Source organism: Callithrix jacchus, chromosome 12, assembly GCF_049354715.1.
Source record: "Callithrix jacchus isolate 240 chromosome 12, calJac240_pri, whole genome shotgun sequence".
In the NCBI taxonomy this organism is placed as follows: domain Eukaryota; kingdom Metazoa; phylum Chordata; class Mammalia; order Primates; family Cebidae; genus Callithrix; species Callithrix jacchus.
This window is the reverse complement of record NC_133513.1, coordinates 70,187,425-70,215,237: the sequence shown is the minus strand read 5'-3', so window position 1 is coordinate 70,215,237 and position 27,813 is coordinate 70,187,425. Positions and strand designations below refer to the sequence as shown.

Sequence of the window (27,813 nt, the reverse complement as noted above, 5' to 3'; positions counted from 1 at the left end):
GGAAAAGGATTCCCACTTCCTGAAAATAAGTAGAAGCAGGTATGTAGGTTGCACACTTACCCTGGTTTTGGCATCAATTTTAGCTCCTCGATCAAGCAATAGTTTTACCATATTTGCATTTCCTCTTTTTGATGCAACATGTAAAGGAGTGATGTCATTCTGGGAAGTACAGAAAAAAAAGCACAGATTTGATATTTTTGGTTTCAACAAAACATTCCTTTCTAAACTTTCCCCCAACATAACCCCATTTTCCCCCTCATCTTTATTAAACAGCTTTATGAATAATGTGTTTTCTAATACTTTTCTCTGACAGGAATTTTCTTCAGAAGGAAACTTAAAAAAAAAAATGAGTTGTAAGGGCATCTGTGAGGCAAGGTCCAAGCTAATTTATTTCAATCACCTGAGGTGACCCATGGATGAGGTGATGATTTTTTTTTTGTTCAAAAATCCTGTATTTTGAAGTCAGTGTATTTTTATATAAATTCAAGTGATACACACTGGCTAGTCAGTGGTTGACTAACAAGTAGCTAAGTCAGTACAGACTGAGTTTAAAGGAGTGTCACGTGACTTGGAGCCTTTCGCAGGTTCAGTTGGGAGCATCAGGTTGTCAAGGAGAGACAACAGAAACTCAAACTGGAAAATCCGTTACTTCTATACAAAGTCACATGACTTCCCATGCCCACGATTCTTAAATGTGTTTACAGGCTTTTATTAGCAGTCTTATGGAAAACCATAATTCTTCTTTTACAAATATTGGAAGAATAGTGACATTGTTAGGATAATCTGAAATTCCAGTTGTGTTCTCCTTGATTTCAATGGTAGCTACCGTAGTTATCCTTGCCAAGCATCTTACAGGTGTTATGAATGTTTCCAGACTGTCAAGGAAATGTATGCATACATTGAAACAAATTCCCTCTTTTGATTTTTCTTCTTCTTTTTCTTTCTTTTTGAGTGACAGAGTCTCATATGTTGCTCAGGCTGATCTCAAATTCCTGAGCTCAATCGATCCTCTTGCCTTAGCCTCCCAAGTAGCTGGAACTACAGGTGTGTACCACTATGTCTGGCTTTTTATTCTTGTGTAGCAGCAATATGAGTTTGAGGTCTGTTGTTCACAAAGAATCAATTATATCATAAATAAACAAGGCTCACAGGGATTATGTATTTGTAGTTTGATAACAGAAACAATATAGTAGCTATCAAGTATGGATCATTTCCTGCATATCAGAGACTACGCTAAATTCTTTATTATCTCATTTAATTCTCACAATCCCCATAATATCATATATAATCTGAATTACAATCCCCATTTCACACATGCAGAAACCGTTGGCAGATTCAACTCTTAAACATTTACATGCCTAATTTTAAAAACACAATAATGAAAGGTTCCAACTATAAGGCCGGTTGCCTTGCTGGGAGCTCGGACACACCCATCCCTCTCCCCACCTGAAAATTGCATCACCAGAATAGCCCATCATCTAGCTCCGCCTTGGAAATCCCCTCTGCACTCAGCACTAAGCTCTGCACTCGGCACCTAGCCCACTCACCGGAAATCCCGCCTACCTACCAATAGCAGCTTTCCCCGTCCATGTCCTGTTTCTCCACAGCCGATCAAACGGCTTCACTCCCTATAAAACCCCCACGCCTGAGAGAAGTCGGGCGTGACTTCTCTGGCCTCTTTCCCCGGGACCTCAGAACCTCATCCAGGAGCCGAATAAATTGGCATCTAATTGTTCTCATGCAGGCCTCAGTTTCCTTATTTTAAACTCGGCAATAAACCTTACAGAGAATAACCCTTACACCAACATACACAAAGTTTGGGCAAAAAACATAATGAACTTCAAGTGCTCCTTACCCTGGTTCAGTAAATATCAACCTTTTGCCAATATTATTTCTTTTCTGCTCCCTACTGTTTTTTTTTTTTTTTCTTTCTGAAGGAGTTTAAGAAAAAGAGAAAGAAATTTCTTGGCATCATGTTATTTTACCCATACATACTGCAATTTAATTACCTCTAACAGATAAGCACATCTCAAAAAAATCATGATACCATTATCATAACTAAGAAAGTAAAAATAATTCCTTTATGGCACCCAAGACACCTTCCATGTTCATATTCTCCCATTACCTCTAATATCCCCATTGTTAGTCTGCTCCAATTGGAAGGTCGACATATTGCATTAGGTTGAAAGGTCCTTTAAGTCTTTCTTAATCTCTGCAGCTTCTCTATCCCGCCTTCCCTCCCACTGCCCACCCTGTGTTCATTTATTTATTGAAGAAACTGGGTAGTTTACCGTGTAGACTCTTCCACAGTCTGGATTTGACTGACCGAGTCCTCACGGGGAATTATTTAACATGTTAACATGTCCTTTTCTCCCTGTATTTTATGTAAACTTTTCCAGTTAAATGCTTGTAATGATTGTAGGATTCGGTTTACAATCTTTCCACATATGGAAAGCTTGCACATTCTCTTTGCTCACTTTTCTTACGTGCTAGAAAATAAATCTTCAACGAAAAAAGAAAGAGACCTGAGGAAAACAAATGTCTCTTAGTGATGCTAGGGAAAGTAAACATGACTAATATTGCTGTTACCCAGGGTGTAGGTAAACTTTTTCTGCAAAGGGCCAGATGGCAGCTATATTCTGCTTTGCAGGCCATACAGTCTTTTTCATTTACTGAAGTCTGCCATTGTAGCACAAAAGCAGCTACAGCCACATGCAATATGTAAAGAAAGGGAGCATTTGTGTTCCTAAAATTTTATTTACAAAAACAGACAGTGGGCTAGATTTGGCCTGTGTGCAGCGGTTTGCTAACCCCTGCTCTGCACCTACCAGCTTGCAGCTGCACAGCTTTCAACTGCATGTAACAGACTGCAAAAGAGGAAATAAAACTATAGGCTGTGGCTTTTGCCCACTGTGGTCTTTTTCGGTGTGGAGGACTATCTGGTATGAGTGAAAGCTGGCAGAAGGAAATAAATTGCATGATGACCTTTAGATCTGCTTGCTTGTCTCTGTTTTCTGAGTACAAGTTGCTCTAGTGACCCAAGCCACATAGTGGATGAATTCTAGAGCTGACACAGCAGGTGGAGGGTCAGGATGGGAATAAAGGAAACACAGTCCAGTAGGAAAACTTACTGAGCCCCAAGTGGGATGTGACATGAAGACCTCATCACTTCCCAGTGTGAGTAAGGGCTGGCATGCCATTTCCCTTTAAAAACATGCCCTCACTGGTTGAGAAAGACTTAATTAACCTTTATCACAAACAGGCTAATTTTAGTGAGAGGAAGAAATCTATTTCTAATTTCGCTCTCTTCCATATTCATGCATGCTCTCATACTATGGATGTGTAGATGACAAAAGATGCCTTGAGTTTCTAACTCCCACATTTTCTACACCCCTCTGACCCTTCCTGGAGAAATATTTTATATTCTATAGCACTTAAACAGTGTTGTAAAGGACTTGCACTTCTGTAATTTCATTCTACCCTCACAACAATCCACTGAAATGGGATAAGTATCATTAATTCCATTTGATAAAGAAAGTGAGGGACAGAACTGGTAATTTGCAGATCAGGAAACAGCTAATTAGAGGCAGAATCAGGATGAGAATGCAGGTTTCCACACCCTCAGGCTGTGGTATTTTCAGGCAGGGTTCAGAAGGCCTCTGTGTAAAAACCCTAGCCTCTCATCTCGTCTAATGCAGCTTCCAATAAAATGCAAACACTTTTTATTCCTTACTCACACTGTGGATGCCCCTGTTAAGTAGGAAAAAACCAAAATGAAAGTGGTACCTCAGGGCCACTCAGTGGACTACTTTTATTTTGATTCCTCAGTTAACAACAACAAAAAAATGTACTATGCCCTACTGTGAGTAAGGCTATTGCATTTTTACTGCCTAAGCAAGCAACAGAATCATGAAATCTCAACATATCAGAAAAGCTCAGTGATGTTAGAGCTAGAAAGCCTGCCTAAGAGAACCCACGTTTGCTGCTCATGAAACCCAAGTTTGTACATGCTTGCTCGAGTGCAATTTGGCAGTTTATACAAACAGCCTTCAAATCTGTAACCATACATACAGGGCAGAGTTTGGTTGCTGTGGTAGAAAGGGCAGAAATATGGAGAAAGACTCAGCCCTGAATCCAGGCACACTCCCAAAAGACTAAGTCTGAGCCTGCATGAAAGACCCTAGACCCGCAGCACCAGCCTAGCACAGAGTCACAAGCAAGAGTAGTCAACTGCTGAGGTAAGGCAGGAGTGTGGTGAGACCTCCTCTGTGCTGCAGGTGTGCAGAGAAAGCTCAGGGTGGAGCACTAACACTAAGCAAAATTCTCTGATGCCCTAGCCTCCACCCTAAATGGAAGTCAATGGCAGCCCTCCACTAGGGGAATCTGAAGCCTGGGAAAAAAAATGAATTCAGCTCAACTCCTGCCTAAACAGGCTCCACCTCTCACATTTACAGCACAGAAGAAAAAGTATGAGTATGCTCATTTCCAGGCCAAAATATTAGTTAACTCAATCTCTCCCGTTACACACAATATTATTTACACACAATATCCAGTGTTCTATCTAGTGGGAACAACATGCATGAAAAGATAGGGAATTCCAGCAAAGGCATGAGATTCTTAGCAAAGAGTCGAAGGGAAACATGATTAAGAAAGACTGCAACATCAGAGTGAATTCCTTTCTTGGGCTCCTTAGTACACTTCACACAGTTGAGGCAAGATTCACTGAACTTAAAGATAGGTCCATTTAAGTTATTTAAACTAAAAACATTAAGGAGGAAAAAAAGTAGAAAAGAAGGTACAGAGCATCCAAGAACTGTGGGATGATATAAAACGGCTCATGAGAGCAGCATAAGAAGAGAAAAAAATGGGACAGAAGCCATATTTGAAGAGATAATGATCAAAAATTTTATTGGAGCAATGAAAGGCAGAAAACCACAAATCCAGGTAGTTCAGGAGATACCAGGCAAGATAAACAATAAACAAACTCTCCAACCAGACACAACAATCAAATTGCCAGCGATGAAATATAAAGGCAAAATCTTGATGGTAGCTAGAGGAGAAAAGACATATCTTATACAGAGAACAAAGATGATAAGTACAGCGGACTCCTCATCAGGAATTACCCAATCCAGAAAAAAAGAAGTGACATCTTTTAATACTGTCAAATCAGAATTCTTCACCCAATGAGAATACCTTTAAAAAATTCAAGGAGCAATAAAGACTTTTTAAGATAAACAAAAGCTAAGAGAATTCATCATCAGCAGACCTGAAAAACATACAATGTTGAAAGTTCTTCAGATGGTAGGAATATGATAGTAAATAGAAACTTAGATCTGCACCAAGAAATGAAGGGCTCTGGAAATGGCAAAAAAAAAAAAAAAAGAAAAAAGAAGATAAATAAAAGAGGTAATGGATGGGCCAAAGTAAAGACAAAAACAATGAATGGTGGGGTTTATAATATATGCAAAAGTAAAATGCATGACAACAACCACACACATAGATGGGAAGGAGGAATTGGAACTATACTGTTGTCAGGCTCGTATCATATTTGAAAGTATACTATGATAATAACATGGAAAACATGATATATTAAATTTTTATGCATAAATATATATGCATTCTAGTATTGTAGTTTTTTTTTTTTTTTTAATAAGGTCTGGCTCTGTTGCCCAGGCTGGAGTGCAGTGGCATGATATCAGCTCACTGCAACTTCCATCTCCCAGGTTCAAGTGATTCTCCCGCCTTAGCATCCCAAGTAGCTGGGTGGCCCACACCATGCCCAAGTAATTTTTGTATTTTTAGTAAAGACAGGGTTTCATCATGTTGGCCAGGCTGGCCTTGAACTTCTGACCTCAAGTGATCACCCACCTTGGCCTCCCAATGTGCTGAGATTACAGGCTTGAGCCATGGTGCCTGGTGAGATACTAATCCAAATGTTAACAATTTCTCTCAGTAATGAGATTACAGATGACTTTTGCTCCTTCATGCTTTTTAAAAAATGTCTAGCATGTACATTTGTACAGTGGAAAAATGGCTGTGCTTTAACATTGCCTAATTTGCAGCCCACTTAACTACCATCTGTCTCAACTCTCATCACTTGCATTCTGTACTCTTAGTGCCCCAGAGAAGTTTAACTTAGCCATTAATGTCCCTAATATGTAAACTCTGAAGAAACCTGCTAAACCTGAAGATACTCTGCACCTAAAAATACATGACTAATTTTTCCCATTAAAGGAGAATATTAAGTATGGTTAGAGTTAAAGATCTAATAGGCACTTTGTGAGAAGCAGCATGAATTTAAATTTGGATAAAAACAAATTCCACCTGGAGTTTTGAATCTGACCTGATTTAGTGCAAACAAAAAAGTAGATACCATTGTAATTTTTTATATATTAGTTTCTTAATAGAATGTTTTTCTTGTACCAAAGAAATTTCTTCTTGTTCATTTAAAATATTATTGAATACATTAGCATTTGGGAAGTTTCTGAAAGACCTCTGAGTTCATTCAGCCTAGTCACCTATATTAACCCAAGAGGCTAAGTGATTTATGTGGAGTCACAGAACTTGGTGCTTGGTCAAGACCCCAGGTTTCCCAACTCCCAGGTACTGCCCCTTCTATTTCACTAAGCTCTTTGGGCTTATTTATAAACCACTATTTTCATTGCCAGCACAATAGCATCTTATTTAACTTAACTATTACATCAAACTATTCAAGGTAATATTTATTCACTCTAAAAACCTAAGTATAAATATGACTAACAAATACCTTTTTTCTCTAGTATTTACTTCTCTTTAATCCTTTTTGAAAAATGGTGGACAAAGACAAAAAGGGAATCACACATACACACAGATACATTTTATAAACAACGAAGGGAGTTGGCTATACATGTATTTATATAAAGCATTAATGGGACCTGGATAAATATTCAGAAATTTGACTGAACAAAATTATAGTACACAGCAAGTTTAATTCTCTCAAATTTCTAGGCCAATAAATTAAGTACTTAAGAAAACAACATGAATCACTGCTATATCCTCTAATGTGTGGCTTTTTTTCTTATGTATGATACCATTTCTAGCCTTTTTTCTGTTGTAGTTTATTCACTTTCTTCTATGCTGATCTCCTTCCATCTGGATTTTCAGATAAGGTTTTTGTCTGTAACCTATACTCCTTGAAGGCCCCTACCACTGAAGTTAGGGGGAAAAATTCTAATTTACAATAGGTTTTGCCTTCTACTTTTAGAGAAAAGAGAAGCAAATCACCCAGAATGAACTAAGATCTCTCGGGATTTGTAAAAATTCAATATATTCCTCTGCAACGTCATCATACTTCTCTACAGTAATATATGGTATTGCATGTTACATTGTATCATATATTTTAGGATAACTGTTAAAAGATCGTCTAACTCTAAAAAAAAGATAAATGTTTACAGTACTTCCTAAACTATAAAACTGGCTTAGAAATGTAAAGAAAAATTGTAATAATGAATTGCATAGGGGGAGAAATTCTATCCTGGATATAAATTTATTTCAATCCCATCCTTAGCATATGTCTAGTGTCAAGCACATTTCACCGTGAATGAGAAGACAAGGCCCCAACGCTCACTCTTCCACAGTCATTTTATGAGAGCCGATACTGAGAGTGTGCCTTATCCTTAATGAGCTTATTTCCTCATCTGTTCAGTGGACACAATACCTCCACTGCCCCCATCACAGGGGTATCAAGAGGAGACATGAGATAATTTGTGTCAAAAGAAGGAAATTCACAAGTATTTCATATCTTTTGTCTTAATATACACAACGACCCTCAAAAGAGGAAATCTATAAAAATCTGATGTTTTGAAGACCCTAAAAATAAAAAAAACTTGCCAAATGTCACAAAGCTGCCATCAGTTCTCTGACCCCAGTTCATATTTTTTTTCACTAGACCAGGCCATGCCATCATCTTACTTTGTAGTGTACTAACACATAATTATGTCTTACTATTAAAGCATTTCTGGAGCACCTAAGAGTGTGCTAAGAGAGAAAGACTGGATGGTGGCAGGGCAGGACAGCGGTTAAGGGCTAGGTTGCTTAGGTTCAAATTCTAGGCCTGCCTCATACTACCTAATTAACCTTAGCTAAGTTTATTTAAATTCTCTGTATCAGATTTCTCATCTGTAAAATTAGGCTAACAATGGTACTTACTCATATCATAGTTGCTGTGGTTTGAATACGCCCCCCTAATTTTATGTGTTAGAAACTTAATCCCCAAATTCATATGTTGATGTGATTTGTAGGTAGGGTCCTTGGCAGGGATTAGTGATTAGATAAGCTCACCAGGGCATGGCCTCCCAATGGGACTGGTGGCTTTATGAGAAGAGGAGAAAGACCCGAGCTGGACATGCATACTCTTGTTCTCACCATATGATGTCTTCTGCCATTTTGACAAGGCCCTCACCAGGTGCAGCCCCTCAACTTTGGACTTCCCAGCCTCCAGAAATATAAGAAATTTTTTTCTTTATAAATTACCCAATCTCTGGTATTTTGTTAGAGCAGCAAAAAACGGACTAAGATAATAGATTGCCCTGAGGGTAAATGAGTTAATAAGCATAGTCTTAAGAATGGTACTTGGCATTTAGTAAACATTGTAACTATTAGGTGTTATTTTTATTACTTATTATATGGACATTTAAAAATGTATGAAACAACTGTATCTCACAAGGATATTATAAAATAATTTGGGTAGAAAAGACATGCAAATCTAAAGTAAGCCATGAACTATAAGGTGCTAAATCAGGTGAATCTTAAGAGGGATGCAGAAGGTCTTAGAGGAGCATCAGCTCAGAACAGGCTGTGTCTGTGAACCATGCTGGGGTCAGGAGCATCTGAGAGGAAAGGGAAGCTTGGGCCAAGATGGAGCTGATTTAAAATGATAGATATATGTGTTATATAACATGATATATGTGATAGAATATAATAGAAATATATGGGTACTATTGATGTAACGGACCTGGAAAAAAACAATTTCCTCTGCTGGGAAATGGTGGAATTACCTGCTTATTTCTTCTTTCTCAGCTGTTTCTGAAAAATCCAGCCAAATTTATTTCATGAAATAATCCCCAAAACAGGTACATATCTGCAACTGCCCAAGGTGAAATCAGGACCATTTTCTATATTACTTGTGATAAATGGAAAACTTTTCATTTAAATATATAAAGGATATATGTGAATTACTGATGTCTCCCCCCACCCCATGTCTCTTCTTTTCTTTAAAAATGCCTGGGAGAAGTTATCATTTAAGGAGAGAGTTAAATGGATGATATCACCAAAATCTTGTAGATAATGAACAATTAACTTATATGACCTTTTAGTTTGGTTCCTTGACATGTTTCCACTGAAGACAAATTCTAAAATAATTAAACGTTACTTTGAGATGGAATCCACCAGTATCCTCTGCTAATTCTTCCCACTTGTCATAATTTTTGCCTCAAAATTACTATTTTGATTAAAAAATTAGTCAAAGTAGCATAACAAATTGAAGATCAAGATTTCAGTGTTAACGATTTATATTTAAAACACATACATTTTAGGATTTTATGCTTTCTCACATTCTATTCTCTTGTACTTTAACATTATTTCTAGTACAAATAGAAACAAAAATGATTAGTGAATAAGTTCACAGACAAAGCACAGGAAATACACAGAAGCAAAGATTACTACCATCCTTATTCACCCTATAAATATATATCTTTTGAAAAGTCTTTTAGCCTCTAAGGGGAGAGGGTGCATCTGCTTACTCTCTGGCACAGAACGGGTAATCAACAAATGTTTGATAAATTCTATTTAATAGTCATATAGATTTTGATACAATGTAGAAAATTAGAGAACTGAATTTCCATCCCTTTAATTTTCCTAGAGAATATAAAAACATAATATTTTTCTGTAAGTTTTTATTATTTTTCCATTGAAAGTTCTCTCTAATGGTTTTTATAATGGCTTTATTGTGATAAGATTGACATATCATAATATTTACCATTTTAAATAGTACAATTCAGTGATTTTTTAAAAAGTCTATTCACAAGGATGTGCAATCACCAGCAGTATATAATTCTAGCACATTCTCATCATTTTCAAAGAGGAATCCCATACCATTAGGTAGTGCTTCCCATTTCTCTGTCTCCCAAGACCTTGTTCACTAGTAACCTACTTGCTGTCTCCATGGATTTTTCTATTCAGGACCTTTCATACAAATGAGATTATATATTATGCAATTTTTTGTGACTGGCTTCTTTCACTTAGCATGTTTTCAAGCTTTATCCATATTCTAGTTAGTACTTTCTTTCCATGAAAATGCCTAGTTTTTAAATTCCTTAAGAATCCCATAAAAATATGCAAACAATGATAACTGCCAATGATAAGGATTTGAGATTTCAAGGATATACTCAGGAAAATTTCCAACATTTGAATAGACTGATAAGAAAACACTCCAGCTTTCCTAGTGTGACACTATATGCAGGAGATTTCTTTAAAAAAAATTGGACATGGTATTAAAAAAATGCAGAAACTTCCCTCATACCATAGTGATCATTATTAAGATGACCACCAGGCCAGGCACAGTGGCTCATGCCTGTCATCCTAACACTTTGGGAGGCTGAGGCAGGTGGGTCACTTGAGGCCAGGAGTTCACGACCAGCCTGGCCAACATGGCAAAACCCTATCTCTACCAAAAATATAAAAATTAGCCTGGTGTGGTGGTGTGTTTCTCTAATCCCAGCCACTTGGGAGGCTGAGGCATGAGAACTGCTTGAGGCAGAGGTTGCAGTGAGTCAAGATCGTGCCACTGCACTCCACTCCAGCCTGGGTGGCAGAGCGAAAGAAACTCTGTCTCAAAAATAAAATAAATTAAGAAAAGAAAAAAGATGACCGCCATTGTCAGTTTTCTTCCCCTCTTTACTCATGGGTCTTTAATTAAATGAAATAGATATTTTTAGACAAAGTCCTTTTCTCATCTCCAGTTTTGCTAACTGCTTGCTTATTCTACACCAACTTTTCTCTGTGTGCTTTCTGGATAAGGAGATTAAGTCCATACTGGACTCGCTGAGACTGACACCAAAGATACTGACGCCAGTGACATTTCTGCACCTCACTCCTCTCAGAGAGACCAACTAATCCCATTTGATCAGACACCTGATAGCGCTGGCCTTCCCAGGAAGCAGCAGCAAATGCTTGGATATTTGATGTTTGTTGTGAAGTCAGGCTCTGAGTGTTGGGATCTGCTCTGCTCTAAATAACTCAATAGCCTTATTTATTTTCTTTTAAGGATAATATGAGGCTGTTTATTGTTAATCCTGTCAGAGGCATCCCTTTGAATTGAGGTTGGCTCATCAACAATTCAGATAAGGCACTGCCAGGTCTTCCTTTGGTTCTCAAGTGATTTAGGGGGAAGGCAGACCATATCTAAAGATTCCCACACCTGCTTCTCCCCATGTACACCCTCAGCCAATACACACAATCCCAGCAGTTGCCACAGGAGGAGAAAGACCAGGATGGAAGCTCATCTTGGACCTCCTCCCTTAATTGCATCTTCCATCTTTGCATGATTGGATGTTACAGGTGACTGGGTCTTTGGAGCCCAGTGATTTTCAATATATGCTTTAAAATATTTTATATTTAAAATTGTGGTAAAATATACATAAAACTTCCAGTGTAACCATTTTTAAGTAAAAAATTCAGTAGCATTAAGTACACAGTGCTCTGCAATCAGTCTCCAGAACTCCTTTTATCTTGAAAAATGAAAAACTTTATAGCCATCAGCTTCCCCATGCCCTTTCCTTCCAGCCCAGGACAACACCATTCTACTTTTGTCTCTAAATCTGACTACTATAGATACCTTGTGTTAAGTGCAATTTTAGTATCTGTCTTTTTGTGACTGGTTTATTTCACTTAGCATAATGGTTTTTTTGTGTTTTGTTGTATGTTTGTTTTTGAGACAGAGTCTCGCTCTGTCACCCAGGCTGGTGTGCAGTGGCGGGATCCTGCCTTGCTACAACCTCTGCCTCCAGGGTTCAAGCGATTCTCCTGCCTCAGACTCCCAAATAGATGGGATTACAGGCACATACCACAATGCCTTGGCTAATTTTTGTATTGTAGTAGAGATGGGGTTTCATCATGTTGGCCAGGTTGGTCTCCAACTTCCAACCTCAGATGAGGCGCCCACCTCTGCCTCCCAAAGTGCTGGGATTACAGGCATGAGCCACTGTGCCTGGCCAGCATAATATCTTAAGGTTCATTCATGCTGTAGCATGCATCAAAATTTCCTCCCTTTTTAAGGTTGAGGAATGATCCAGTGTGTAGATGTACCACATTCTGTTTATTCATTCATCTGTTGCACTCTTGGCTTGCTTCCACCTTTTGGCTACTGTGAATAATGCTGCTGTGAATATGCATGTACAAATACTTCTTGAGAACCTACTTTTCATTATTTTGGGTATATACCCAGAAGTGAAACTGCTGGACCATATGGTAACTATATTAGCTTTCTGAGGAAGTGATGAGCTGCTTTCATTGTGGCTGTACAAATTCACATTTCTATCAACAATGTACAAGAGTTCCCATATCTTCGCATCCTTGCCAAGACTGGCTATTTTCTGATTTGATTTTCATTTTTTCTTTTTGATAGTAGCTGTTTTAATAAGTGTTCCATACATGCTTTTAAAATATAATTTTTTAGGCTACATTTCAGAGTTTCCACAATCCTATAAACAATGAAAAATTTGGGGAGGGGCACTAAAGATTGACATAGTAAATGCCTAATTCCTGTAGAAATTTTTTTAAAAAAGAGTTATACTTAAAAAAAAAAAAAAAGGACATCACTGATTTAGACCAAGAAACTGTTTGACATAACAAATATAATTAAAATGGAATAAAATTACCAATTATGGGACCTCTACTTTGTACAGGCTCTATAAAACATGCATCATCTCATTTTATCTCCATAGCAACCCATGAAATAGCGGCTATTAATGTCAATTCACAGAGGAGCAAAGTGAAGCTGGAGGGGGTTACAGGTAACATGACTAGAAAATACCAGAGCTGAGATGTGACCCTGAGCTGTCTGATTCCAAAAGCTGTGCTGACTCTTTCTTGTGGGTCATAGAAGAGAAAATAAATCCTGATAGTGAGTCACTTTCTAAACTTTATCTCCAGCTCTGAATCCAAGTAGCACAGTCTCTATACAGAAAATGCTGCTGATGGCTGGGCATGGTGGCTCATGCCTATAATCCCAGCAGTTTGGGAGGCCAAGGCGGGCAGATCACGAGGTCAGGAGATTGAGATCATCCTGGCCAACATGGTGAAACCTCGTCTCTACTAAAAAAAAAAAAAAAAAAAAAAAAAATAGCTGGACTTGGTGGTGCATGCCTGTAGTCCCAGCTCCTTGGGAGGTTGAGGCAGGAGAATTGCTTGAACCTAGAAGGCGGAGACTGCAGTGAGCTGAGATCGCACCACTGAGCTACAGCCTGGGCAACAGTGTGAGACTCTGTCTCAAAAAAAAAAAAAAGAAAGAAAAGAAATGCTGCTGACAAACAATTTCCAACCAAAGGAAACAGTGTATTCAGTGCCAGAAAAAATAGTAATGTCTAAAAGAGTAGCTAGTCCAACTCTTTCATTTTAAATAAGAACTCATGACTTTTCTCTATATTTCTTTAGAGGGGTCACTATTAAAGCTCAATCAATTACTGTTTTACAGTAAAGAAAGCCCTTCCCAGCTAGAAAGATCTGTGACTAGAGAGACATACATAGTAGTTAAATGGAAAGGGGCATTTAAAACTAAACTGTAGAGGAATTGATTACTTTCTCTACATTGAGGAAAGTTATTTTAACATTTGAAACTATTTCAAATGTGTTGATCTAATGATATTGGATTTCCTGAAATGGTTCTAATGAATGCTGTAACTTCAATAAAAAATCTACCTCCTTTTTTTGAACATTCTGCCATCAAAAATTCTTAAAAAAATGAAGGGATTTATATTACAAATTTTCTATACTCTGTATCACTTCTGATAAACCTGGAACTAAATTAATTTCTGTGTTGAATATCTTTTCTTACCTCTCCAGAAACTAAGTCACTCTTGCAGGCTTCTGAGATACTAGTTAAGTTGAAATTCTTAGTTTCTCAGGTATCTTGACCTCACTTGATCTTTCAACAAATTAGATGCTGAAGTTTCAAACACATCAAGAAACGAAAACAATGAAGTTTCTAAAAAAAGATGGTTTGGAAATACCAAAGTCAGTCTGGGGCCAACAGCTTTATCTGTGGGCAGTACACTTGTCCTAAGGAACTGAGCTACTCCTGTAGGGGCCCATGAAGACCCCAGCTACCACCAATGGCCAATACTCCATCATCAATGAGAATGAGGTACTGAGGCTGCCTGCTGAGCACAGTGCTGACTCTCCTCACAACCCAGCATGTCCCACCAGCTCTGCAGGTCACGCACTGAGGCATACCAAAACGTGTTAGAAGGTCTGGATTCACATCCGTGTTCTGCCACTTTATTCTAAGTAGGACCTAAGACAAATGGGAGCCTCATTGAATCATCTATATAAATGTATATAATTTTTTGGCCGGTGTGGTGGCCCATGCCTGTAATCCCAGCACTTTGGGAGGCCGAGGCAGGTAGATCATGAGGTCAGGAGTTCAAGACCAGCCTGACCAAGATGGTGAAACCCCATCTCTACTAAAAATACAAGAATTAGCCAGGCATAGTGGCAGGTGCCTGTAATCCCAGCCACTCAGGAGGCTGAGGCAGGAGAATCACTTGAACCTGGGGGGTAGAGGTTGCAATTAGCCGAGATCCTCCCACTGCATTCCAGCCAGGATGACAGAATGAGACTCTGTCTCAAAAAAAAAAAAAAAGTGTATTTTTTGTGAATTTCATATGATGTACTATATACCTAAAGGTATTTTGTAAGATGTAAGATAAAAAATAAACTCAAGGCTATATTAAGGGGTTATCAACACAAGAATAATTGTTACAAGTAAATTATTCTTAAACACTTACATGACTCAATTTTGGGCAATTTATATGGAGAAACACTTTCATAACATGGCCTTGGTCAATATTTTCTAATCTCACCTGATCAGAAGAATCACCTGAGGAACTTGTTAAAAATGCAAATTGCAAGTCCCCACTACAGATTTAATGAGTCAGAATCCATAGGAAAACGTGGCTGAAGCAAACTGAGAAAAACTAGTTGAGAGGTCCTGACTTAGAAACTATTAGAAAATTTGCTTTAAAATTTTAACTCAGGGGGCCTCACTCCTTTTAGAGGCAAGCCTGCCTTTATATATTTTACCAGGGAATATATATTGTATGATTTTGTCATAAGGTCATTGAGTTTGTAAATACCCAGAGTCCATTTCAAAGCATGATTATTTAGGGATTCAAAAATGTATTTAATTTACCTCACAAGCCTGGCCCAGGCAGAGACCAAATCACCAGGCAGAACACAGAAGCTGCTGTCAGTTCTGGTTTTCTTGTGATGACCTTGGATTAAGTCAAAGTCCAAATACACATTGCCTTTGATGTTACAATATTGCAAACTACACAGTTTTTTTTTTTTTTGTATTGTCTTACTTTACTGTATCTTAGCACCAGCTCCACTATTTTAACTGTGTGGCTTTGCACAAGCTATGGAACTTCTTGCTTCCTAGTATAAAATGGAAATCATATCCAACACCTCACAAAATTATTGTGAAGAATAAATGAAATACTTGCCACTATGCCTGATACCCAGTGATACATGAAAGCTATTAACTAAATTAGTTTGAATTTTGGGTTAACTTTTTTCCCACCTCATGTTTCAAAGTCTTAGCAGTAGTAGGAGCTGAATGGAGCCTCGGGGTCTTCTGACCAACTGCTCTCTGGGATACATTGCTGGGGGATGCTAGACACTTTCTGAGGAGCATCCAAGACCAACCATGGATTTCTGGGCCCTTCCTTCCCATCCTGGGACATCTCACTGCTCCATTTCTTGGCTGTAAAGAGATGTTCAATCCAGCATGTCTGATGGGTGTGTCACTGGCCTTTTGGTTGGGACACTGTTATTTGGGACACCGACCCATGTGTTGAAGGAGGCTAAGCCATCCTGGCCCTCTCCCATTACATGCCAACCACCACTGTGACAACTAAAAATACCTCTACAAATTTTCAAATATTTTAAGGAAGGTGATGCTCCTTTTTCCTCCACTGAAAACCAGTGGCTCTGGCAGGACTCCACAGAGGTCATCAGCAAGGAGAAGTGCATCATACCAGGGGGTAACAGGCTGCTCCTGTCAGTTCTTTTCTTTCTGTGACTGGAGTCAGCCACAGCCTGTAACTTCAGTTTCCTGATTTCCTCTTCAGACATGTCACAATGCACCTTAAACACTACTGCCATCATTGGACCTCTCCACTTAAGACCTGCAATAAATAACTCCCTCTACCTACAGGATCAAGGGGGCGTTGGCAGCCCAGTCTGGCACTCACTGAGCCCCTTCCCCACTGGGCTAGACTCTCATCATTCATCTCCAGTCTCATTTCACACCTGCATGTGGGCTTCAGTCTCCTTTTCTTGGAGCTGATCCCCATTTCTACATTTCCATCACAGTCTAGCTTCGCAACTTTTTTCTTCCAATTATCTGGTCCATGCTGATCTTCTGTTTGAATTTGTTTTCTTAGAACTTCTTGCTAGAGTTTGGAAGATGGCCAGTAAATGATCCTGCCTGTGTCCAAAGGGACTGACACCTGTGCAACCCTTAAGTTCTATGAATCCCTAACCCCTACATTCTAGGTACCCCTTTGCCCTTTCTGCATATTCTTCAAACCACCAGAGGAAGAAGAGCAGTGCATTGTTTCATTGCTGTGAAAGAACTGCAGTGCTCAAGAGGGCACTGGGGTTTATCTGAGCAGATCCAAATTCACTGTCTGATGACAGGGAGTGTGGACAACGTGCCGGAACATTTAGCAGAAGATCAGTCTGGGGCATGGCAGGCCCTAGCTGCTATTTTCACTGAATGGGAGAATTAAAAATTCTACAGCTAATGAATAATTATCTCTCAAAGTGCAAATGAATAAAGTGAGCTCTACCAACTTCTATCTTAATAGAACTTTATGTCACACAACTTCAAAATAGGATTTGGGTCATTTAAAAATGTTCTCAGAGTGACAATTCTAGAACAGCACTGGGGGAGTCAGGGCACATATTCAAGGAGAAAAAGTGAAAAACCTCCCAATTTCTATGATTTCTTTTATTGGTTTTCTTACTATCTCAAACAATGTCATTCATTAATGGTTTCTTAAAGGCTCACTTCCTTATACTGACAAACACAACTGCAAACAACATAATTCATTCTGAGAAGCCACATTGCTGATGACTTCTAGATGTACTTTATCTGATCCACATCATGCTTCACAGGGGAATGTGCCTTGCAGCGAGAGGGTCCCCTCCTGGATGAAAGCAATGACAGCTATCAGCCTTGAGCCCTTGCCCATGTCTTGTGGGCCAGGTATTGTGTTATGCAATTTCTGTGAATTATTTCATTCAATCACAATGATAGCGTTAGGTTCTACCATTGGACCCATTTTATGGATGATTACCCTGAAACATAAACAACTCACTCAAGAGCACCAGGATAAGCTGTAAGGCCACTGTGGGACTCCAGCAGTCTGACTTCAGCGTGGTTTACTTTGCCACTGTCCTATACATACTCTATCGTGAAAGGGGGAGGGAAGCTGAAGACAGCCTCCATTGCTGTCGGACAAGATGGTTGGGCAGACGGCAAGGGCCTGGGGTTGACTGACATCTCTCTCACTTGGCTAAGAAAACTGCTGGCCAAGTGAAGGGACTTGCCCTGGACCACATCAGTGACCAATGATACAGCCAAGACAAGAGTCTAGGGTCCAGCATGTATTTTCCCCCTCACTCCACTGTCACTTAGAAATGTCACTTCTTCAGGTGAGGAACAGCATAGATCCCACCCCACACAGGAAGATGCAAAAAGTTCAAAAATATAAATGGATATCAGATAAAAATACTTTTTAAAAAAAAGTATGCAGAAGATTCTCCTTTGTGTGGCATTCAGGAAAAGGCAGAAATGAGATTACATGGTATAATTATAAGAGCAAATGTAAACAGGCATCTCCTCCATTCTGCCACCTTACAAAAACTTACTGGTTTTGTTCCTCCCGAGATGTTAAAATCACCATGGCAACAAGAATATGTTTAATGCAATAGACACATGGTTACTTTCCCATAACTCATATTCCTTTGCTAAGGCTCTCAAATCCCCATTTTCATTCAAGAGGTTTATATAACCCTTAGAAAAAGGAAAAAAGTCGTTGCCTTTAATGCTGTTGAGCCTATACTAGGAGATAAACCTATTAAAATATATGTACCAATGAAAAGAAATGTATGTGTTTGGTCTCTGTTGGGATAAACATTCAAATGCTAAAAAAATGACTGCTATAAGTGGTTTTTATTTTCTCACTTGTGATTTATTGTATTTTATTTAAAGCATGATTTGTATAATGAGAGGAAATATAGAGTCATCCCATGGTATCCATGGGGATTGGTTGCAAGACTCCTGAGGATGCCAAAACCCGTGGATGCTCAAGTCCCTTACATAAAACAGCATTTGCACATAACCTACACACACTTTCTGTACACTTTAAATCATCTCTAGATTTATGACCAATACAATGTAAAAGCCATGTAAATAGTTATTTTAAAATTTGTACTTTTTCCATGTTGTATTATTTTTCATTGTCTTTTTCCCAAATATTTTTCATCCATGGTTGGTTAAAACCACGGATGTGAAATCTAAGAATATGGAGGGCCAATTGTCTTTTAAAGATATGTCTGCAAGTGCATCACTACACAAACCAGAGTAGTCTCCAGAAGCCCTATACCCTTGTAAAACCATTATGAGTTTGCCACACTCCTCCTGGAGCCAGGCTCGCCTCTTCTCCATGCTTCAGTAGTTAATGTCCTATCTAGCATCTTCTGGTGGTCACTTGGGGCCTTCATAGCCCAGAACCTGGGGCCCTGCATAAAACACTCTTAATTGAACAAAGCTTGGAAATGGACTTTTAGCCTAGGCTTAGCCCATTAGCCTGGGCCTGTCATCCAAGGTCATCTACAGAGCTGAACGAAGCAAAGTCTCCCTGCTGCTCAATTAAACTTGTCCCTCTGCCTCTGACATTCAACACTTAGGCTTGGTGCACTGGTCCAAAATTCTATTGGAATCCTGTGTAGTTTTCCATTTCCCTTAATGAAGCTGAGTTTAGTTTGGAAAGGAGCTCCTAGACCAGGAGAGATTCAGGTTGAAGTAACAGGAATTTTGATAGACTAGGGAGAGGAAAGGAAGTTTGAATAGACACTGGGGGTGACTAGGAGTGGTGGACAGGAAGGCCAAGAAATGGCTTTGGCTTTGTTGTTCATTTTTGAATTCAATAAATATGTACTGAGTCCCTCCCAGCACTGGGTACTGAGCTATACTCCAGGGATTCCAAAGTGTGTAAGATGATACAGGTCTGTTCATGGAAAATTCAAAGTCTTGCATGTGAGATGAAAACTGGATATAGGAGAGAGCTTTATTTTATTACATTTTTACTTTAGCCCTCGTAGGATTGTTATAATAAGTATAAAATGCCTAATAAAGAAGCTAGATAATAAATCATAGCTTAAATAATTTTTACTATAAATTTCACCTGCAGAAGAAGAGAAGGGAATGGACATTTACTGAGCACTTATTTTGTAGCAGGCAGAATTGCTGATGTTTTTACATTCATTGACTTCTAGCTGAATGAAATGCAGCTGAACATTTTGGTGACTATATTAACATGTCAAAGTAGGTGGACAGGAAAAAAGGCTATCAGGCAGCGAAAACAAATCATCCACTGAAAGATCAAAGAATTAAGTTTATGTTAAAGTCACTAGCACAGAGCCAGGCACGTGGTAGGCACCTGCGGACCAAAGAAAAACCTGGAGACAGAGGATGCCTAGGGCATCTCGGCCTTCAAGGGGCTTAGGTAGCAAATAGTGTGTGCAAAATGGACAATAGCAGATAAATAAAATGATATTTGAGGGCTAATGTGATTGGAAGTAAAGGCTGTGATGCTCACCTGTGGGAGCAGGAAGTAACCATCTTCCTTGAGGGAAAAGTTGCATTTTCAGATCATTATGACACTGAAGGGAAGGAAGGCCTAAGATGAATGGTTTCATAGCTTTGTTCAAAATAACTTTCTATGATGCTATATTTCTGTGTCATTTATTAAGACAATAGTCACTAGCTATTGAGCACTTGAAATGCTCTTGAGAATTAAAAAATATGCCTTAAATTTCATTTAAATTAAAGCTAGTTCCCCAAGTTAGTGGGCATCGCCCAGGTGCAGAGAAAGAGATGCTCTTGAGAATCAAATGCTCTTTAGAAACAAAAAATGCTAAAGAAAAAAATGCTCTTGGGAATAAAAACATACAACTTAAATTTTATTTAAGTTAAACCTAGTTCCCCCAAGTTAGTGGCTACAGAAGTGACAGTCCAGGTATAGAGAAAACAGAGTTTTCCTTTCTCACTGGGCCCCAGAGGCAGTCAAGAGGCCTGGACTCTGGCAAGGAGAGATGTGGTAAAGAGGTTCCCACTTGGGGGAAGTGAGAGGGACTCTGCAACACAGTGGTCTCTGGGGGCTCAGGACGGGTCACCAGATGAACCCTGAGGAAGGAGGCACAGCTTGTGCTTCAGGGACACTTATAGAAGACCTATCCTTCAGCTTTGCCTTTCTGCTTTCAACTCCTTTTATCAAGTCCTGAGTTTTCAAAAAAAGTCCTGTTCAGCAATATAGCCTAGATGTAGCTACGTTTTGGGGACTTAAGGGAGAAATTGTATTACATGGTTTGGCACGTTGGTGCCTGAACAAATTAGTAGCAAAATACTAACCAAATATAAAGTATTCTCATATTAGTAATAAATACTAATGGTAGAGTAAGTAGGTTACTCAAGTCTGAACCTTAAGGTCCAGCTCATAGTACATGCTCTATAATATTGGTAAACTGGATTGAATTTAGAAAAGAAATCCCCAGATAATGCTCATCCATGGATACTGTTTTGCTCACGCATGTGGTAAGCCATGTTGGCTTCAGGTTTGGGCAGAACCTGTCTTTCTAAAAAAATAATTACAACTTTTATATTCAGGGGTATATGTGCAGGTTTGTTATGTGAGTATACTGCATGACACTGAAGTTTGGTGTACAAAAGATCTCGTCACTCAGGTTGTGAGCATAGTACCCAATAGGTAGTTTTTCAACACCCCCCAAGAGTAGTCTCCAGTATTGATTGTTGCCATCTTTATGTCCATGAGTACCCCATGTTTAGCTCCCAGTAATAAATGAGAACATGTGGCCCTTGGTTTTCTGTTCCTGCATTAATTTGCTTAGGATAATGGCCTCCAGCTGCATCCATCCTGCTGCAAAAACCACAACTTTGTTCCTCTTTCATAGCTGTGTGGTATTCCATAGTGTATATGTATCACATTTTCTTTATCCAGTGCACTGTTGATGGGCACCTAGGTTGATTCTGTGTCTTTGCTATTATAAATAGTGCTTCAATGAACATGTGAACACGTGTCTTTTTGGTAGAACAATTTATTTTCTTTTTAATCCATAGCCAGTGGTTGAATGGTAGTTTGGTTTAAGTTCTTTGAGAAATCGCAAAGTGCTTTCCAATTAGTGGCTAAACGAATTTACTTTCCTACCAACATTCTTGTTCTGTGTATAAGTGCAGAAGAACATGTTTAATAGTTCAAGTATCTAAAAACTTTGCTCTCATTTTATACAAACATTAGAATATCTTAAATAAAGTAACCTTTTGTATGATTTAATAGAGTTCTGAATGTGGTCCAATATCTGTTAAAACTTTGTATAAAATACCGGATATTTGAGGAAGGCAGTCTAATGGACATGTTAACCAGTCATTATCTGTGGCATACATGCCAAGTTCTTTCCTACACAACTAGAACATCATAAAGTTAAGTAGCAGGGCCACAGTCTCTCAGCTTCTCTGGGCAAGGTGCCTTCATAGATGGAGATACAGCAGTCATAGGCAGTAGGGAGTAGTACAATTGAGCCTTTTAAAGATATTGCTAACTATGTAACTTTCTATTCTTAATAGAAGGATTCATATGATAAAAATAATGTTTGAGTTATTTCACACAAAAATTAGTCTCTATGAAGAACTGCAAAATTTCATTTGTCAAAAATGAAAACTCTATTATCCATGCTTCCCTTTCCACCATATATATCAAAGCTTTTAAGGCCTACATTTATTTTCCATTGTATTTACTGACTCATTCCTGCTGCTCGGTAACATTTACCTTTTTGGTTCCCCACTTCATGTCTGTACATTTTAATCTGTAAACCACCCGAAATCCTTTTGGAAGCAAATGAGGTATAAAATCCAAACACATAAATCCCTAATCCTTTCAGAGATCCAAACAAAAAGTGCTAAATGGCAAGACTAACAGAAGAATGCATGATTCAATTATCTTCTCAAAATGGGAAGCTGAATAATAATTTACAAGGGAAAGGTCAATGACAAGAGTGAAGATGAGATTAGGTGGTCCATTATATTTGATGAAAAAACTCAGCCAGCAAAGTATTCATCTATCTTCTTCAATCAATAAAGGGAACTTTGCAGGCATCCACATAATATAATTTGGCCTTTTGTTACTCTAGTGCATGCATGCTCCTTACTGGAATGACAATCAGTAGTAGATCTGGTATGTTTGAGTTACATTCTCTTTCCCAGGAGAGTTAGAATGATTTGCAAAGAGAGCAAGGGTCATGCATAAATTCAGACAGTGTCAGTGCCATCTCAGCAGACTCAGTTCAAAGAATGAAGAATGCTGACACAGCATTGCAGCATTCAGCAGCTACTGCAATAACTCTCTGCGGCAGGCCCGTGAGCCTGAATAGCTCTCCAAGGATAATCCAAAAAAAAAAATACTGACGATGTCAGACAGGATATCTTATATATACATAGCAAAATTACAATGCAAAAGTCAAAATTGACATCGTAATAAAAATTGAAGGAAAGATGTTAATAAAACTGTTAAGTATGCTATAAATCAGTTACCAGAACTGCTACTCAGGGGTATACATTCATCACTGACTGGGACCTGCTTTACTGCTGCATAAATTAGCTGGCGCTACATACAAACATGGAAAGCCATTCATTCTATTGTGTACTCCCTTCAGTCACATTGTGTTTGTTTCTGCCTATTATCTGCTTTGGAAATGAACATCTATTGCATTCAGGAAACAATTCCAGAGCGTTGTCCTTCTTCTACTTCCTCAGCTCTCTTTGCTAGCAGGTGGTCACTCTCTGGGATATGCCCTCAGTTCAGAGTGCTGTAAAGAACTGCAAGACTTGATCTGCCCTACTTCTTTCTTCACTGATTTAAATCTTCCATTCTCCACTGTATTTTGTCACAGACAGAAAACAGAAATCACAACCCCCCCAAGACAAAGGGTGCTGGTGTTCTTTATCTACTTCTAACCACCTCATCAATACCTCTGTCCAAACCTGGCTCTGAAGCATATGATTTATAGTAACAATTTGCAGCCAATTCTTAGCAAATGAGGCTTAATGATGCTCCCTTTATTGCTCTGACTGGATACACTTTGTTCCTGTCTGCATTCAGGGGCCTCTGACTTTCACCTGCTATTTCTGTTACCTTCCTGAGAGAGCTATGACCTAGAAAGACCCCATGGAAGCTGGGAAGGGAGAGGTCTCTGTAATACAAAAGTGGAGATGCTAGATTATTATGTAAGAAAATTGCTACAGATTTGGAGCCTACCATGGATTGCTTAAGGCAACTGGCAGTTGCCTCCGTTTAAGCTCTTTTTTATAAAGAGTTCTCAGGTACCCCAAAGCAAGTCATCAATCACCCACTGCAGAGAGAAGCAGAACTTACTGGGGAATTTGCAACGGCCCAAGCCTCCTATTAAATAAAATCAAATTCCACCACAGCCTTCAGCTCAGAATGCTATTAGACATCATTAATTAGGAAAGACTAGGGAAAATGCATTTCTGAATCAGTGAAAAGTCTGAATTTTAACACATTTTAAACAAAAGCACAGTGTACGTACTTTAATCATATATGGTAACTAACTCGCAAAGGTTAACAACCTGGGTCTGATATCTCCATTGATTCTTAATCCATAAATGAGCATCTTTTGTAATTACCACAGTCATTGTTTTAATGCAAATGGATATTTTAGAATCACTTGAAAAAGTCTGAAAATACTGTAATACGTCTTCTTAAATTGCTTAAACATTTCTCCAATCCTCTTGTTTTCAGGAACCTCAGGAAATTTCCAAACAAAGGCAAAGACAAACTTCAAACACCACCCTGACATAAATTTTCCAAATGTCCTAATTAGAAGATGTAACTTAATGAGGTTTTTATTATGCTGTAAATCACAGAAATAAAAGCAGAAGAATGCATCTTGAAATGAACTTCAGTTTCAACATTGACATACCATGTTTATACCTGACTTAACGAAGTGCTTAACTTTGCCCTTCAAAGTGTCAAACTAGGCCTTGGATCTGCCACATAGAGGGTGTAGTTAATGCAATGAGAAAAACTGAATAAAATTGGCTGTTGCTCTCCAGTCATTTAAACTGATGAAGGTGTTCAGTAAACTTGTAACAATAGGGTAGGAAATAACTTTTCTATTAGTACAATTTCAGCCCTTATTAATTTTTACAGAACGAATGAATTACAAGATGAAAAGTAAAATAAACCCCCTTTAAGTTGCGTAGGGAAGAGAATAGTGGTTAGGAGCTTTGGGGCTGAAATCCTGCCTCTTCCAACCTGCTAGCGCCGTGATCCTAAAGCAGCTATATCTTAACTCTAAGCCTAGGTTTCTTCTTCTGCAAATAAGGATAAATTATGCCTTTCCTTATATTAGGATGTGTGAGATAAAATGCACAGCCTGGCATCTTACAGTCAGGAACTACTTCATAAATCATATTATTTTTACTGCTGATGCAACTACCACTGTACTGCTGGTTCTGGCATTATCCACTGTCTCCCTAGCCAATCTAGTTCCATTTCTCTTCTAAGAAGTGAGCGTTCAGCAAAAAATAATACTTCCAAGTGTTATGTTCAAAATAACAGTGCTGCTTGATACACTGTGGATGTATGTCCCCACCCAAATCTCATGTTAAAATGTAGCACCCCATGTTGGAGGTGCTGCCTTGTGGGAGGTGACTGGATCAGTGGGAAGGATTTCTCATGAATGGTTTAGCACCATCTGCTTGGTGCTGCCCTCGTGATACTGAGGGAGTTCTCACGAGACCTGGTCATTTAAAAGTGTGTGAGGGAGTTCTCACGAGATCTGGTCATTTAAAAGTGTGTGAGGGAGTTCTCACGACATCTGGTCATTTAAAAGCGTGTGAGGGAGCTCTCACGAGATCTGGTCATTTAAAAGCGTGTGAGGGAGTTCTCACGAGACCTGGTCATTTAAGAGCGTGTGACGGAGTTCTCACGAGATCTGGTCATTTAAGAGCGTGTGAGGGAGTTCTCACGAGATCTGGTCATTTAAAAGCATGTGAGGGAGCTCTCACGAGATCTGGTCATTTAAAAGTGTGTGAGGGAGTTCTTACAAGATGTGGTCATTTAAAAGTGTGTGGCACCTCTCTTCTGGCTCTCTTGCTCCTGCTCTGGCCATGTGATGTGCTGCCCCTTTTTCGCCTCCCGCCATTATTCTAAGTTTCCTGAGGCTTCCCCAGAAGCCGAGCTGATGCCAGCTTCATGCTTCCTGTACAGCCCGCAGAACCAGGAGCCAACTGACTTCTATTCTTCATAAATTATGGAATCTCAGATACTTCTTTGTAATATGAAAACAGTTGAATACACTACTGCTGCTGCTATTAGTGATGACACCATGTCAGGCACTGGCTGAGTGATTTACATACGCTATTTCTTTTAATTTTCACAGGGACTTAATGAGGTAGAGGTGCTACTTTATAATTGTTTATTTAATTTCAATATTCATCTTATAAATGAGGAAACTGATGGACACAGGGAGGAAAATGAAAGCCAAAATTTGAACCCAAGGAGTCTCAAGTCACAGTCCAGACTTTCAGCCACTAATTGATCCTTCCTCTGGCTTCACTTGTAGTTCTGATAGTGTTTCTGATGATCAAGCTGAACAGCGGTTTTTAAAGTGAGAGCAGTACTACTCTGTTTGGATGCCCAACCTGCTGTGCTGTGGGCCATGTAACATTGCAATTCCTTTCTCCAATGGATATGAGCTTATTCAGGTTACACAATCTCTACTTATTATGAAAGTTTGTAGGGGCCAGAAGATAAAGGCAAAAGATGGTCTCATTATTTGGCTTCTGTAATTTAGGCCTCACCTGGACACTCCAGAACATTCCCATTGTAAGGTTAAGACCCTGATCTTTAGAGCATCGAGTGCCAGCTGACCAATTTCTAAGGGTTTCAGAAATTTCAACTTCTGAAATAAAATTTCAATTTCATTTGTTGTCCCAGCCATGATTCCTTGAATCACATCTTCTATATATGCATGTATATATTTATTTATCACCCATCCCACCTAGCATTCCTGATCTTGGTTTACCTCTCCTGCTAGGAAACAGGCACACCTATGTAAAAGCAAGAACATTCACTAAGATGAGTAGAAAGTCATAGCCTTCACTGACTGGGAAGACTCTTGGAGGTCATTTGTTCCAGCCTCCTCATTTTGGGAAAATGGAGTGTAAAATCATTTCAAATGCTTTAAAGGCAGGACACATGGCTGTGCTCTTACCCTTGCAGTGAAGTCCACAGCAGCCGCTCGGTTTAACAGCAACGTGGCTACATTGATATTTCCATAGTGAGCAGCTATGTGGAGCGGAGTGAAGCCACTCTGTAAAGAAAACACAGCAGACGTTCAATTGATTCCTGCTGGCCCCCGTCAGACAGGCAAATATCATAGCCCTGCCCAAATCAAAATGAGGAAGCAAAATATGCTGAGGTCTATGTTCCATTCTGTACTAGGTTTCGATCAGTGCCAATTGCTCGCAGGGTTTCTAATAAACCCTAAACTCATAGGCAGAAGAATAGCCAGGGAGGAACCAAGGGTGGAGACTGAGCAATTTTAGCAACCCAGTAACAGAACTATATAAAAGCCAACATTTCAAAAAATTAAGATAGAGATGACGAGAAAAATCGTTAAAGCTGATAGCTTGATTAGTACCACTGTTTTATTACTGATGATAGAATTGTGCATTGAAACTCAAAATTCAATTAGTTTATATATTTGATACAGATGCAAATTAACCAATAGTAAATGCCAATTTTAATGGCAAAAGCAATTTCGGGGGAAGAGGTACTACCACAAAATTGGTTTTATATAATGGGCAACTGTATTCCATGAAGAATCCACAAGTTAATCTGTTTGTTAGCAAATGCCTATTCAATAACACATGTTTCTGGATTGTTTATACCAAGGTCATTTTACTTCCTTAAAAATGCTAAAACATGCAGCGATTCACTTAGTCCCCAAAGATGGAAACCTTGTAGGAACTAGATGCATTTCTAATTTGTTAGCAAGCTTCTTAGCCATGCTAGCGATCTCACTGACTCTTGTAGAAGGGTGGGTCACACTGACGCCAGTCTGAAATACCTTTCCTTCTGCTGACACCACAGAGGGTAAGTGTCATGCACAACCCTAAGAAACCAGTCCTGGATGAGTAGAATGACAGGGTTGTCTGCAGCTTTAGAT

The 27,813-nt window shown here is 39.0% G+C and overlaps 1 protein-coding gene across 49 annotated transcripts in view; it reads right to left on the bottom strand.

The window, feature by feature from the left end:
* The window catches only part of ANK3 (ankyrin 3), a 541,984-nt gene that overhangs the window by 202,314 nt on the left and 311,857 nt on the right, over positions 1–27,813 (bottom strand). For all 49 annotated transcript variants that reach the window (XM_078345893.1, XM_078345894.1, XM_078345880.1 and 46 more), the window contains 2 exons: positions 26,857–26,955; positions 61–159 (listed from right to left, as the gene is read on the bottom strand). In XM_078345893.1, the coding sequence (XP_078202019.1) occupies positions 61–159; positions 26,857–26,955 (198 nt within the window). The remainder of the gene's footprint in view (positions 1–60; positions 160–26,856; positions 26,956–27,813) is intronic.